General features: G+C 40.7%; 2 protein-coding genes across 2 annotated transcripts in view; both read right to left on the bottom strand.

Annotated features, from left to right (window-relative positions):
* The window catches only part of LOC311049210 (phosphatidylinositol 5-phosphate 4-kinase type-2 gamma-like), a 21,882-nt gene extending 15,253 nt beyond the window's left edge, over positions 1-6,629 (bottom strand). The window contains exons 1-3 of the mRNA XM_084062704.1: positions 6,545-6,629; positions 5,015-5,225; positions 2,948-3,045 (exon numbers count right to left, since the gene is read on the bottom strand). Of these exons, the coding sequence (XP_083918830.1) occupies positions 2,948-3,045; positions 5,015-5,191 (275 nt within the window). The 5' untranslated portion in view covers positions 5,192-5,225; positions 6,545-6,629. The remainder of the gene's footprint in view (positions 1-2,947; positions 3,046-5,014; positions 5,226-6,544) is intronic.
* Positions 6,630-10,901: 4,272 nt separating this feature from the next.
* LOC311048650 (insulin-like growth factor-binding protein 6) lies at positions 10,902-14,200 on the bottom strand (the record flags this gene model as incomplete). Its single annotated transcript, XM_084061913.1, has 4 exons — positions 10,902-10,994; positions 11,660-11,782; positions 11,922-11,941; positions 13,783-14,200. 4 exons carry the CDS (start codon positions 14,198-14,200, stop codon positions 10,902-10,904), a joined length of 654 nt encoding a protein of 217 aa, XP_083918039.1.
* Positions 14,201-15,461: the final 1,261 nt, after the last annotated feature.

Here is a 15,461-nt window from a genome sequence, read left to right on the forward strand (position 1 = left end):
CCCCGGCAACTACATAAAATAATACATTAAGAATTTATAGCAAAGTGATTTTTGGTCTTTATTATTTTGTTTCTGTTTCCGATACAAGTAACAGTTAAAGACACTGTTGTAAATTATGACTGTGATTACAGCACTTTTGCTTGAGAAAGACTATGACATTGTTCTTGTGCCCGTTCTGTTTATGAGTGTTATACTGCCATATGCTTCTCAAAGTGGGGTCCGGGGACCCCCAGGGGTCCTTGAGTGGGTTCCAGGGGGTACCCAGATAAATGTTGGATAGCTAGTAACCAAATGGACCCTTATGTTGCTGTAACTCTGAGAGTGTACAAATGGAACCAAATGGACCCTTACGGGTCCATTTGGTTCCATTTGTACACTCTCAGAGTTACGGTGGTCCGTGGTCTAATGCAGGGGTTCCCAAAGTGGGGTCCGGGGACCCCCAGGGCCCTACATACATCAGCTATTTTCCAAAAATCTTGATATTCTTTGAAAGTGTTTGAATATTTTTTACATTTTTAACACCACATATGGAACTCTTTTCAGATGAGGGCCCGCGACCAAATTCGCATTCATTTAGGGGTACTTGACCTGAAAAAGTTTGAGAACCCCTGTTATACTGTATACCAGAGTCTGTTTATGACTGTTATACTGTATACTAGAGTCTTACATTGTGTTTATGACTGTTATACTGTATACTAGAGTCTTACATTGTGTTTATGACTGTTATACTGTATACCAGAGTCTTACATTGTGTTTATGACTGTTATACTGTATACCAGAGTCTTACATTCCTCAATGGATTAAGGGATTTGTCTGAAATCCCCTTTAACCTCAGTGACGTTGCTACTATACATTCTAACTATTATACTCCACACCAACCCAACCCCCCATATACCATGCATACTTAAATATTGACATGTTTATAAGAGTACTACAACGTTAATAGTAGACATGCCATTCAGGCTATACTTATAGACGTGTGTTTATTTGAGAAGTGTTCCTACAGCAGCAATCCAGTGAGAGGTTTTCCAACCTTTTTTGTTCTTGATGAATTGAATACATACTGTAGGACCACAATGGAAACAAGCCCTTAGAGTTTTTTTGTGTTAACGTTTTAGCATCATTGAATAATCGTACCACTGTACTATTTGTGTGTGTGTGTGTGTGTGTGTGTGTGTGTGTGTGTGTGTGTGTGTGTGTGTGTGTGTGTGTGTGTGTGTGTGTGTGTGTGTGTGTGTGTGTGTGTGTGTGTGTGTGTGTGTGTGTGTGTCTGTGTGTCAGGTGCTAATCTCACAAACCGCTGGACCAATCAAATCAGCACCAACTTTCCAAAACGGTAACTTTTCAGGATTCAAATTCAAAAGCATCAAAAGCAGCAGATCTACAAGCTCGAAACGCGTCGCTTCGCGCCGCGTTTCAAGCTTGTAGATCTGCTACTTTTGATGCTTTTGTTTGACGCAAAAGAATAAATATGGAGAGGTTTCTGCCTGACAGAAACGATACATGTATGTATTGATCTTTTCAAACTACTTTTGTTTTACTTTGACCTACAGTAGTTGCTGGCACTATTATTGTTGTTCCTTTCTGTTATTGCTTAAAGGAGGAGTTCACCCAAAAAATGACTTATTTTCTATCAATTGCACACCCTATGAAGCCTTTTAAGCTCCGCCGGAGCTTAAAAATGTGCGCGGATAGGCCTTAGGTTAGATCACATATTTTAATAGCTTTTTTTTTTTTTTTGTGAGAGATCATACGTTCATAGTGACAGAACACTGTCCAAAAAAAAACAAAAAAAAAAACAGAAGTCTCGCTAGACGAGATTTCAATCTCGTCTAGCGAGACTTCTGTTTTTTTTTTTTTTTGGTTGCATAGTGTTCTGTCACTATGTTCTGTCACCAGATCTCACAAAAAAAAAAAAAAAGCTTAGAGGGCTTTTAAGCTGTGGCGGACCAGGGGTGGACTTATGACATTTTTCTACTGTACCATTCATCCTAAGATATCATAACATCATAGAAAAGGTAATAAAACTTTAGTCCAAAATTCTCCTTTAAGGTTACATTCACAAAATCATGGCATATATCTTCATGTTACAATTACCATGTCACTCAGTACTCTAAGGCAGGGCTCTTCAACGTTTATCAGGCCAAGGACCCCCTAGCTGAGAGAGAGAACCCCAGGGACCCCCACTATATTGGATTGTGTTGCAGATTTCATAGATAGGTTCATAGACTTTATCTGACATACATGATCTTTTCTGTTGGATTCGTGTTAATGTGTATTTTCAATTTTACAGTTAACCTTTTAAATCTTCAATATTTTAGTCATCTTGAGCGTTGGCTTTTTCTTTTCCCCTCTACATCAACTGTCAGAAAATAGCCGATCTACAAGCTCACAACGCCTTTTCAAACTACTTTTGTTTTACTTTGACCTACAGTAGTTGCTGGCACTATTATTGTTGTTCCTTTCTGTTATTGCTTAAAGGAGGAGTTCACCCAAAAAATGACTTATTTTCTATCAATTGCACACCCTATGAAGCCTTGAATCCATGGATTCTTTTTTGTTTTTGTCGCATTCCTAAGCTAATAATTTGATTCCCGTCTCCTACCAGCTAATGTATCCGGTAGGAGACACAAAGTAGATTATTTGTGTCTCCTACCGGAAATACACACGGTCATCAAATCATTATCTTAAGAATGCCGCAAAAACAAAAATAAATCCATGAAATCAAGGCTTCATGGGGTGAGTAATTGATAGAAAATAAGTAATTTTTCGGGTGAACTCCTCCTTTAAGTTCAGCCTAAATGTGACCGTGTTGATTCCCCAAAGATTGTGCGACAGTGACGGACGGTACAGCGTGATGAAGGAGGATGGGACAATGTGGCAAACGGTGTAATCAGATTACTTTGTTGAAGAGGTGGTGGCTGACTTTACAGTGTAATCGGATTACTTGTTGAAGAGGTGGTGGCTGACTTTGATCTTGCTGTTGGCTTTGAAGTCGTCTGGAAGCAGCATGACGGGCACGGGCAGCTGGCTCAGGTCATTGATCTGCACGTCACGGACAGTATGGAGGCAACACGTTGTAACAATGTATCCATGATGTCCACATGAAGGAGAGCATACAAGGACACAAATATGAAAAGGTACAGTTAAAGGGATATTTTGGACTAAAGTTTTATTACCTTTTCTATGATGTTATGATATCTTAGGATGAATGGTACAGTAGAAAAATGTCATAACTCCACCCCTGGTCCGCCGGAGCTTAAAAATGTGCGCGGATAGGCCTTAGGTTAGATCACATATTTTAATAGCTTTTTTTTTTTTTTTGTGAGAGATCATACGTTCATAGTGACAGAACACTGTCCAAAAAAAAACAAAAAAAAAAACAGAAGTCTCGCTAGACGAGATTTCAATCTCGTCTAGCGAGACTTCTGTTTTTTTTTTTTTTTGGTTGCATAGTGTTCTGTCACTATGTTCTGTCACCAGATCTCACAAAAAAAAAAAAAAAGCTTAGAGGGCTTTTAAGCTGTGGCGGACCAGGGGTGGACTTATGACATTTTTCTACTGTACCATTCATCCTAAGATATCATAACATCATAGAAAAGGTAATAAAACTTTAGTCCAAAATTCTCCTTTAAGGTTACATTCACAAAATCATGGCATATATCTTCATGTTACAATTACCATGTCACTCAGTACTCTAAGGCAGGGCTCTTCAACGTTTATCAGGCCAAGGACCCCCTAGCTGAGAGAGAGAACCCCAGGGACCCCCACTATATTGGATTGTGTTGCAGATTTCATAGATAGGTTCATAGACTTTATCTGACATACATGATCTTTTCTGTTGGATTCGTGTTAATGTGTATTTTCAATTTTACAGTTAACCTTTTAAATCTTCAATATTTTAGTCATCTTGAGCGTTGGCTTTTTCTTTTCCCCTCTACATCAACTGTCAGAAAATAGCCGATCTACAAGCTCACAACGCCTCGCAGCGCGAGGCGTTGTGAGCTTGTGGATCTGCTATTTTTGGCTAATGTTCCCCATCACACAAATATCTTCACGGACCCCCCATAGTTACTCTGAGGACCCCCCGTAGTTACTCTGAGGACCCCCTGTTGTTACTCTGAGAATTAGACAGCAAAATACTTTGCCTCCTTTTTGGGGCATCCCAAGTTGTTGAAACCCTCTACCAACCAGTCTGTGGGTATAATGTCCTAGGGGCTGCCAAATATAAAAACAAATAGTCTGCACCTACAGTACAACCCAGCTCTGAGATTGTACTGTATGTAGGAGCGGTTGGTATTTAATGACCGTGGTCATAAAGGCTTCCTCTAGGCTAAGGTCAAAGGTGCAGGCTATCTATAATACAGACACCTCTACTCTTCATCAACCACAACACACACACATACACACTGTTGGTAGACTGGTGTAGCTGTTGGTATACACACTGATGATACGGGACATGGCATTGACTCACGTTAATTAGGGGCGGCCATAGCTGAGTGCTTAGTGAGCCCGCCTAGGGAGCCAAGAGGCCCTGGTTGCCCCAGGTACGATTCCAGGCCAGACCAGCAAACGCGTCGATGAAATGAAATTTGTCCTTGAGCAAGACTCTTAATCCCTAATTGCTCACAGGCCCTCATTGGAAACAAAACCGTAAGGGCTTTCATCAACGGACCTGTTAAAGGAATTATCCTTATCCTTAATTCCATGTGAAAGTTCAATCTAATCAAATCGGGGCGATGCCCATTTTGTCATGAATTTGACGTTATCTTCCCCAAATGTCTATGTCAGGAATACGCATGCGTCCAGACACGCACGCACACACACACCACCCGCACGCACGCACACACCACACGCACGCACGCACACACACACCACCCGCGCGCACGCACACACCACACGCACGCACGCACGCACACACCACACGCACGCACACACCACACGCACGCACACACACACAGACACACGGACGCACGCACGCACGCACACACACAGTTGCCTATAGATTGCCTACCGAATGATTGACGCCCCACATGAACACGCTCAGGACAGGGTCACTGGCTCGAAGAACTTTGACCTTCTGCTGCACGAAGTGTTTCTTCTTCATGGTCTTCCTCTTGGGCGTCAGGATGCTCTGAGGAGGATGGGAGGAGCTAACACCATGGTGGGAGGAGCCACTGGGAGAAGCCATCGTCACACTACCGGTTTGAGTGACCCGATTCTTTCTAAAATAAATAAATAAATACAATTAAAGGTGCAGTAAAATGAGTGGTAGCCTAAATATAGCTCTGATCATCTTTAGAAGGCATTTGTAGAATCAGCCTCAGGTCTTTAAAGTCCAGTGCAATGACATTTTCGGTCATTTTAATTTGAAGTTTCAGTCTGAAACGGCCTCGCAACCAATCAGAAGTGCCATCCCTTCAGGCTATGGCATGGTAGAACCTCAGTCATGTGGTGCACAGTGTTATTGTTTGTAGCCTGCAGGAGCAGGCTGGTCAAGGGAGAGAGATATGGCCACTGTGCAGAATGTTTGTTACCAAGTTGCTTATTTCTAACCTAAAATGTTCAGATTCATATTTTAGTGTGCTGATTAAGTTTACAATGAGTAATACACCGTCTGGACGTCATCTTGAATGAGATTCAAAAAAGAGGAACGTGCAGCTATGGGAATCACACAGGTGAGAAATCAAGATTCATTTATATTCATGAAAGTGTATCTATGTCATCACGCAGCACGTTTTTGTTCACAGGAAGTAATTAAGATTGGCTTTTTAGGGACTTTTGATACAAAAATGCACAAATGTTTTGTTTTTTGTTTTTTTTGGCATCTATCGTTATGTATGACCATATGATGACCACCACGGATATGCTCTAAAATGGTGAAAAACATATTTTTTATTTCACTATACCTTTAATGGGTTAAAATAAGTGATAGCTCTATAGTCTGATCATCTAATCATCCCCATAGTGTGTTAGATCAGCAACAGGAGGTCTCCTTGTCTCTAGCTCTTTAGTGAACAGTAATGCATCTGGAGGTCAGGATAATAAATTCCAGTGGTGTAAAGTAACTAAGTACATTTACTCAAGTACTGTATTTAAGTACAATTTTGAGGTACTTTTACTTTACTGGAGTATTTCCAATTGTCTATACTTTTACTTCTACTCCACTACATATCAGAGGCAAATATTGTACTTTTACTCCACTACAATTATTTGAAAACTTTAGTTACTAGTTACTTAGCAGATATAAATTATGATATTATGAAACATACATTAACCACTTTAGCCCTATTTTATACATAGGCTATTTGAAAATATCCGATCTACAAGCTCACAACGTGTCGCATGGCAGTGGAGAAGTATTGAAAGTAGTTCAAAAGAAACCACAGACAGATCAAAACCATCAAAAGTAGCAGATCTACAAGCTCACAATGCATCCAGCTACTTTACTTTCCTCTTCTGATAGTTTGCTATATTCAGATCTTCAGCCTCAGTAGGACGGTAGGACCATAGAGGTATAATAGGACCTATAGTAGTAGCCTACCTGCTGCATGTGGTCCTGTGATGATGAGGTGGTGATGTTGTGTGTGTTCTCTTAAAGCACACGTGAGGTGACTCTCCTGGTTGGATCAAACAGTCTATAATGTCTCTCTCCTCCAAACTAAATCACTTCTGTTCTGTTTTTCTCCCTTTATCCTTTTTCTTTTCTGTTTTTCTCTCTAATCCTTTAGGCTACTAATCTTTTACTAATTAGTAGTAGGACCAGTAGAGCTCTCTCTCTCTCTCTCTCTCTCTCTCTCTCTCTCTCTCTCTCTCTCTCTCTCTCTCTCTCTCTCTCTCTCTCTTCTCTCTCTCCCTCCCTCTCCCACCCTCTCCACCTCTCTCTCCCTCTCTCTCTCTCTCTCTCTCTCTCTCTCTCTCTCTCTCTCTCTCTCTCTCTCTCTCTCTCTCTCTCTCTCTCTCTCTCTCTCTCTCCCTCCCTCTCCCACCCTCTCCACCTCTCTCTCCCTCTCCCTCTCTCTCTCTCTCTCTCTCTCTCTCTCTCTCTCTCTCTCTCTCTCTCTCTCTCTCTCTCTCTCTCTCTCTCTCTCCACCTCTCTCTAACTCTTTCTCTCTCTGCATGCATGCGTGCGTGCTATGCTAAACTGTGTGTGTGAGAGAGAGAGAGAGAGAGAGAGAGAGAGAGAGAGAGAGAGAGAGAGAGAGAGAGAGAGAGAGAGAGAGAGAGAGAGAGAGAGAGAGAGAGAGATTTACATTATTTATCATCTCAAGGGTAATGTATTATTTTTCTGTTATTATTACATTGTTATTACAACATCAACCACCAGGTCAGGTGGTTCTACAGTAATCTGTAGTGACTCAGTCAGATTAAGTAGGTCAGCTATAGGCTATTTCAGCAATATTCCTCAAATACCTGTGGATTGTAATGATTGTATTGTAGGCTACTTAAGGCTCAATAGGTCTCTATGGTAATATGCTAATGTTAACGCCACAAGCCAAATCCCCATTTATGAGCCAGTTGAATAATTGCCAGTTGAGTAATTGGGTAATATATAATTGCACAATTTCATAGAGGTTGTCATGTCATTTAAGCAATTGGTTCTCAAAGTAGGGTCCTTGGGGGGTACCAGGGGGTCCCCAGCTAAATGTGTTAATATTAGCGTCACAGTCATTTTAACCACTTTAGCACATTTTATACTTTGGCTATTCAAAAATATCAGATATACAAGCTCACATTGTGCTTGTAGATCTGCTATTTTTTTAAATCTTGAAAATGTGTGCGAATCTTTGAATATGTATATATATATAGTTTTTTAAATCGAACATTTTTAACTCAAATCTTTGCTTCTGGAGGGTCCTGGCACAAAGTATTTTTCAGATGGGGGTCCGCACAGTGGCGTGCGCAGACATTTTGAGGGGCAGGTGCTCAAGTAAATTATACTTTTTTTGTTTACTTGGTCTGCTCTTTTTCCCTCTACACCTATACCTCTTTGCCAAAAATAGCAGATCTACAAGCTCACAACGCCTCGCGCTGCGAGGCGTTGTGGGCTTGTAGATCTGCTATTTTTGGCTAAAGTTCTCCTCAGAAAAGGGATGCTAGGTTTCGAGTGGTTATGGTAAAAAGAAAAATCATATCACATAAAGATTTGGCGGACCCCCTGTAGTAACTCTGAGCACCCCCTAGTGGTCCCGGACCCCCTGTTGAAGACCCCTGCTGTAAACTGGAAAAAAAAAAACTTTTTTTTTTTCTTTTTTCAAAAGGGCACTTCTGGTCAAGAGGGCAAAGGGCAGGTGCTCTAGCACCACCTAGAGTCTATCTGTGCACGTCCCTGGGTCCGCAGCCAAATACAAATCAATTTTGGATGTCCTTGACATAAAAAAGTTTGAGAACTATTGATTTAGGCTGTCATCATTCTCACCTTGAATTGAATTATTCCATCATTGGAGGTTTTTCTGGGCAGTCTGGTTTTTGTGAGAACATGATGCTCCAAACAAGCATACATACAGGTTCAGTCCTGATCTGATTCCTGGTCATATGCTGCTTAAGGCAGTGCATGGTTCTCAAAGTGGGGGTCCGGGGACCACCAGGGGTCCTTGAGGGGGTTCCAGGGGGTCCCCGGAAGAATGAGTTGTTAATAGCATGCATCAAAATAAGTTAAACCACTATTTGAAAATAATAGCCAATATACAATGTGTTTTGACGCACGGCAGTGAGAGCTTGTAGATCTGCTATTGCAAAAACATTGTGAAAGATTTGGACACATTTTGAATATTTTTGGAAAAAACACAAATTTTGCACAAAAATATTTTCAGCTGGGGCCAAAATACTTGGGGGTCCTTGACCATGGTTTGAGAACCACTGGCTTATAGGCAAGGGTTCCCAAACTTCTCAGACCGACACCCCCCAAAATAATCATATTTGAACTGGGGACAAGCACTTGGAATTTACAATTTGTTTTAGATAAACATTGTGAAAATAGTCGATCTACAAGCTCACACCGCCTCGCCCTACGAGGCGTTGTGAGCTTGTAGTTCGGCTACTTTCACAATGTTTGCCTCTTTCTTATGTAATATTTGACAGTTTGGTATTAAAAAGGTCTTTAAGTACTGTAACTTTATAAATGTACAGATACCCTGTATACGCTTACACTGTATGTTGGTTTGTTTACTGTTGAGTGAAAAAACAATGTTGCACATTAAGCTAATCATCTTGGGACCCCCCCCCCCAAAAAAATAATTTGGCGACCCCCCCCTGAACCACTGGCTTAAGGAACAGGGGACACACTTACTTGCATGATGTTATTTTTGGCAAACAAATGAGTTTTCATAATTATGATTACAATCCCTGAGTTCTTCAGGATATATTTTATTTTATTGTCCCTTAGTGTTCAGTCACATGTTCCAGATCAGTCAATTTAAAATAAGGATTCATGCTATAGGCCTACAGTATGCAACACAACCTGCCTATAAGATGAAATACAGTACAAATAATAACATTAGGGTCGGGATGCACCCATATATCGGACACATATTTGTCGTTATCGGTCAGTATCGGTATCGGCAAATAAAGTTGACATCCACCGATGGCAGTAGCTGATATTTATCTGTTGTTGATAAGCATCAATTTTGCGCTGGCTATGTTGGTGTGTTGGTTATTATCTGCAGCCTACCAAGCTATAGATTCTGAACAGTTATTTCTGATCATGAATATTTATTTGTTGCCCTGGCACCAAATACTAAATAAACAAATATCAGTACTATCGGCTACATTGTTATAGTAAACATCGGTATCCATATCGGTGCATCCCTAACAGTAATGTAACATTGTCTCAGGATGGCTCTGACAAACAAGTAACATAAATAATAATTACATAAATAACGTATTATACATTCAGAGGAACAATACAATGGTAATAAAATATGAATAGCCTACAACAGCATATAATAATGTTAAATTAAAGTTACAAAAATGTAGTCAAGATATACACTGGAAAACACAAGATCAGCAGGAGGTTTCTTTTAACTAGAAGCACAATCTTGGTTTTGTTGGATTCTAAAAATACACTATTAGGCACTTATTATTAAAAAACAAAAATACAAAGAAACCAATCTTACTGGTTCCTGAAGTTTGAAATAAGGCAAAGTGTGAGATGTCATTGTAGCTACAATGTCGATCCAGGATACAATAAGAATATCTGTAAATAAACAGTTTACTGTGTATTTTCCACATGTCCAGGTGCATAAATTAGTTATGTCTTATGTCCAGTAGGGGGCGTATGGACACCACTTAATTATACATTTGAAGAAAAGTGTCCAGCACTTATAAAGTTATAACAATGCCATGTGAGGGGTCTAAAACGTTTTTCAGGCCAAGGGACCCCTTAGCTGAGAGAGAGAGATGAAGCAGGGACCCCCACAACATACTGTATACAATTGTGCTGCAGATTAATTGCTTTCATACAGTAGATTTCATAGATAGCTTCATAGACTTTGTTTGACAGCACTGTCATCTGTGTTTTATGTCAATTAATGGTTTTTGCTTGTTTCAGACATTTAACCACTTAAACCCTCACTTGTAAACTTGACCTTTGGCTCTGTACTTGGTTTGCTCCTTTTCCCCTTCTACACCAAACCACTTTGCCAAAAATAGCTGATCTACAAGCTCATAACGCCTCGCAGCGCGAGGCGTTATGAGCTTGTAGATCAGCTATTTTTGGCTAATGTTCCCCTCGGAATAGGGATACTAGGGTTCAAGTGGTTTATGTAAAAACACTGATCTCTGAGGGCCCCCTATAATGGGGTCCCGGGCCCCCCCCTGTTGAAGACCCCTGCTCTATAAGTCGCCCGTTGTGTGGTGATGATGCTCCAGTTTGAACTCTTCTCTGCCATCCTCCTCCTCCTCATGTACCGATGTCACACATAATGCTGCCTCCATTCTTCTCCACACACCAGCATCTCCCTGACCGCTGCCTGCTGCCTCTTGATGTCCAACACTGTGGAATGAACGCAACATCATGTTTAGAAGAGGCAAGAAAGTGATGAAACGCGGAGCAAGTGTGACTGATGCCAGTAATCCTACATGCCTGTGTGTGTGTGTGTGTGTGTGTGTGTGTGTACACACACACACACACACACACACACACACACACACACACACACACACACACACACACACACACACACACGTGCACGCACGCACGCATGCACACACACACACACACACACACACACACACACACACACACACACACACACACACACACACACACACACAGACAGACAGACAGACAGACAGACAGACAGACAGACAGACAGACAGACAGACAGACAGACAGACAGACACACAGACACACAGACACACACACACACACACACACACACACACACACACACAGCCAGAGAGAGAGAGAGAGAGAGAGAGAGAGAGAGAGAGAGAGAGAGAGAGAGAGAGAGAGAGAGAGAGAGAGAGAGAGAGAGAGAGAGAGAGAGAGAGAGAGAGAGAGAGAGAGAGAGCTAGAGACAGTGTGAGAAAATAATAGGGGCAGGAAAGCAAGATCACAAGAGAGAGAGATGCACACATGACCCTACATTATAATGAATTATTTAGTATTAAAGGGATAGTTCACGATCCCTTTAATAGGACATCATTTGAACTCACCTGCTTCTTTCTAAAGAAGCCATGCTTGTCACAGTTGGGTATGTAAATATCCTGATGGGTTTGGAACACCTGTTGGTTGTCCAGCCCTTCCAGAACACGGACGAGCATTTTAGCACACGGATTCTAGTGGAAAGAAAGAGAGAAAGAGAGAAAGAAAGAAAGAAAGAGAAAAGAAGTTATTTCAAATGATCAAGTATCCAGATTTCTTCAAAAATGTCATTCAGTTGGTTACAATTGTATCATAACAGTTGATTTGTTTTACCTTGCTTGGTACAGCAGCATCTGTGATCAAAGAAATAACAAGAATTAGGCACTGAGTGAGTAATTTACTACATATACCTGAAGTAAATAACATGCTATTGTGACATCCCAGTTGGAGATGTAATTATTTGCTCTTTTGATTATGATATATTCCAGACAAAACTGACCCACTGACTGCACAGTTTTTGATAACATTAGTGTTAAATAGCTCTGTGTTCAGACTATAGAGTATTTGTTCAGTAACAGAGGTCTCCTTGGGTTGGGATGCCAATTTTATCCAATCAGGAGAGAGAACTCATACAGCATACAGGATAAACAGGTGAAATGATTAGTGATGACACACAGAAATGAACAGAAGTTGGAGCTGGATGTTAAACTGATAAATGGGTCTACTCTCTCCTGAGTGGAAGAAATTGGCAACCCACTTGAAAATGTATGTTCTGTTAAATTAAAGAGACGGGGAGACCCATACTACTGAACAGACACTCTATATACCTATGATTACTATCTGAATATAGAGCTTTTTCCTTTTTCCTTTTTCCACACCAACGTTCGGTTTTAACCAGTAGTGTAAAGTAACTAAGTATACTATTGTACTTAAGAACACTTTTGAGGAATTTTGACTTTACTGGAGTGTTTCCATTTTTCAATACGTTTACTCCACTACATCTCAGAGGAAAATATTGTACTTTTTACTCCAATACAATTATTTGACAACTTTAGTTAGTTAATTTGTAGATTTGGATTATTATTACAAAACATTAACCACTTCAGCCCTATACTTACGCTATTTGTAAATAGCCGATCAACAAGCTCACAACGCGTTGTGAGCTTGTAGATCTGCTATTTTCAAAGCATTTTTATACATTTATACTTTTACTTTCAGTACTTAAGTATATTTCAATGCGAATACTTTTGTATTTTTACATTTTGAATACCAGACTTTTATTTGTAACAGAATATTTCTACAGTATGTATTGGTACTTTTACTTAAGTACAAAATGTGAGTACTTCTTCCACGACTGGTTTTAACCAGAAAATATCACTTTACACTATACCTTTAACAGTGAGATATGTCTGTCTGTCTGTCTGTCTGTCTGTCTGTCTGTCTGTCTGTCTGTCTGTCTGTCTGTCTGTGAGCTCTTATTCACATCCTATCCTGGATCAAATTATGATGCTCTATCAGTGTTGCCAGATTTTGCGAGAGAAACAAGCAACCGGGTCTATGAAAACAAGCCCAAAATAAGCCACTATTAGGCTACGGTTAAAAAATCCTTATATTTTTAACAACACAAATCTTGTATGGGGCAGGTCCCTGGCACTAAATATTTTCAGATGGTCAGGGCCCCACGGACAAATACATCTGGAGCTCCTTGCCATGAAAATGTTTAAGAACCACTGGTTTAAACAACATTAGGAAACAAGCCCAAATAAACAACTACACTTTAAGAAACAAGCCCCAAAAAAACACAACAGGCAACTAACCAATATTTACAAGCGACTTCACAGAAAAACAAGCCCAAAGTCACTTATAACATTGGCTCTCAAAGTGGGGTCCGGGGACCCACAGGGGTCCTTGGGATACCAGGGGGTCCCCAGCAAAACTAGTTAATATAGCGTCACAATCATTTTAACCACTTTAACCATATTTTATACTTTGGCTATTCAAAAATAGCAGATCTACAAGCTCACAGAGTGCCGCGCTATGAGCTTGTAGATCTGCTATTTTTGAAAAATGCCTGGCTCAAAATATTTTTTGAGATGGGGGTCCGCAGCCGAATACATATAATTTTGGGGGTCCTTGACATGAAGAAGTTTGAGAACCGCTGACTTTAAGCCAACATGGCAACACTGGATCTTACCTGTGGTGTGGACCCTCTGTGTTGGACCGGTGGTCCTGATGGTGGTATTACTGCTGCAGACCCCTCTGCCCTCCAGCAGGGCCCTCAGGGGTCTGGGGTCCTGGTCTGGAGGGGTGCACCGCAGGCCGTGTGCACAGCGCAGGGTGTACACCCCACAGGGGTCTCCCACTGCCAGCACTGAGGCCGACGAGGACTCTGAGGACCCTGCAGGAGGAGGATGACTCTGCTGCTGTGTGGTGGGCTCCCTTATGCTGTCCCCCTGATGAGGTGGTCCCTGATGAGGTGGTCCTCCTCCTCCCTCCTTACAGGTGGGACAGCGTAGGATCATAATCCCTCTGGAGGTCAGTGGAGACGGGCTGGACGGAGGAGCCTGCAGCTGAAGGACCAGCAAGGCTAGGATGCTGAAGCACACAGGCATGTTGTAGGCCTACTAATAATATCTGCTAATTATTATTAACAAAAGTCCACTTGATAAGTAAAAAAAATAATGTAAAAAAAATATACTGTTTAAGATAAAAGATCTTGGCTGTTTTTGTTCAAAATATCCACTAATTATGAACAAAAGTCCACTTGATGTAGGCTAAGTTAAAAAAAAAAAGAATGTTAAGAAATATATACTGTTTTTTTGGTTCAAAATATCCATAAAACATGAACAAAAGTCCACTCTCTGAGTTACAAAATATTATTTAAAAAAAATGCTGTTTAAGATAAAGTTCTTGGTCTTTTGTGTTCTCTCTATTGCATGTTAGTTCAGTGTTATTGTCCTGGTGGTGAAGTTAAATCAGCCATAAGAGTTCTAATGATGCAGAAACACAGTGACAGCAGCTTTATAAGAGAGAGCTGAACTCTAAAGGGAGAGAGGAGAGGGAGGGGAGGGAGGAGGGGGAGTGATGGAGAATGTTAGTCTCCTCTCATTTCCAGTTGGTGAAGCACACCCCCAACTTCACCTCCTTCTCTCTGACACACACACACACGCGCGCGCGCGCACACACACACACACACACACACACACACACACACACACACACACACACACATGCACGCACGCACACATGCGCGTGCGTGCACACACACACACACACACACACACACACACACACACACACACACACACACACACACACACACACACACACACACACACACACACACACACACATGAAAAAGTACTCAAATGTTTTACTTAAGTAAAAGTATCAATAATACAATGTAGAAATACTCTGTTATATAAAGTAAAAGTCTGGAATTCAAAATTTACTTGAGTAAAAGTACAAAAGTGTTGGTATTAAAATGTACTTAAAGTACCAAAAGTAAAAGTACAAAAATGTTTGAAAATAGTAGATCTACAAGCTCACAGCGCGTCGCATGTGAGCTTGCAGATCGGCTATTTTCAAATAGCCTAGGTATAAAATAAGGCTAAAGTGAATAATGTATGTTTTATAATGTGACAATGTATATCTGCAAAGTAACTAGTAGTAACTAAAGTTTTCAAATAATAGTAATGGAGTAAAAGTACAATATTTGCCTCTGACATTTAGTGGAGTAGAAGTAAAAGTCATGAAAATTGCAAATACTCCAGTAACATACCTCAAAATTGTACTTATACTGTAAGTACAGTACTTGAGTACATGTACTTAGTTACTTTTCACCACTGCGCACACACACACACACACACACAC

The sequence above is a fragment of the Gymnoscopelus microlampas genome, assembly GCF_963454915.1.
Source record: "Gymnoscopelus microlampas genome assembly, chromosome: 7".
Taxonomy (NCBI): domain Eukaryota; kingdom Metazoa; phylum Chordata; class Actinopteri; order Myctophiformes; family Myctophidae; genus Gymnoscopelus; species Gymnoscopelus microlampas.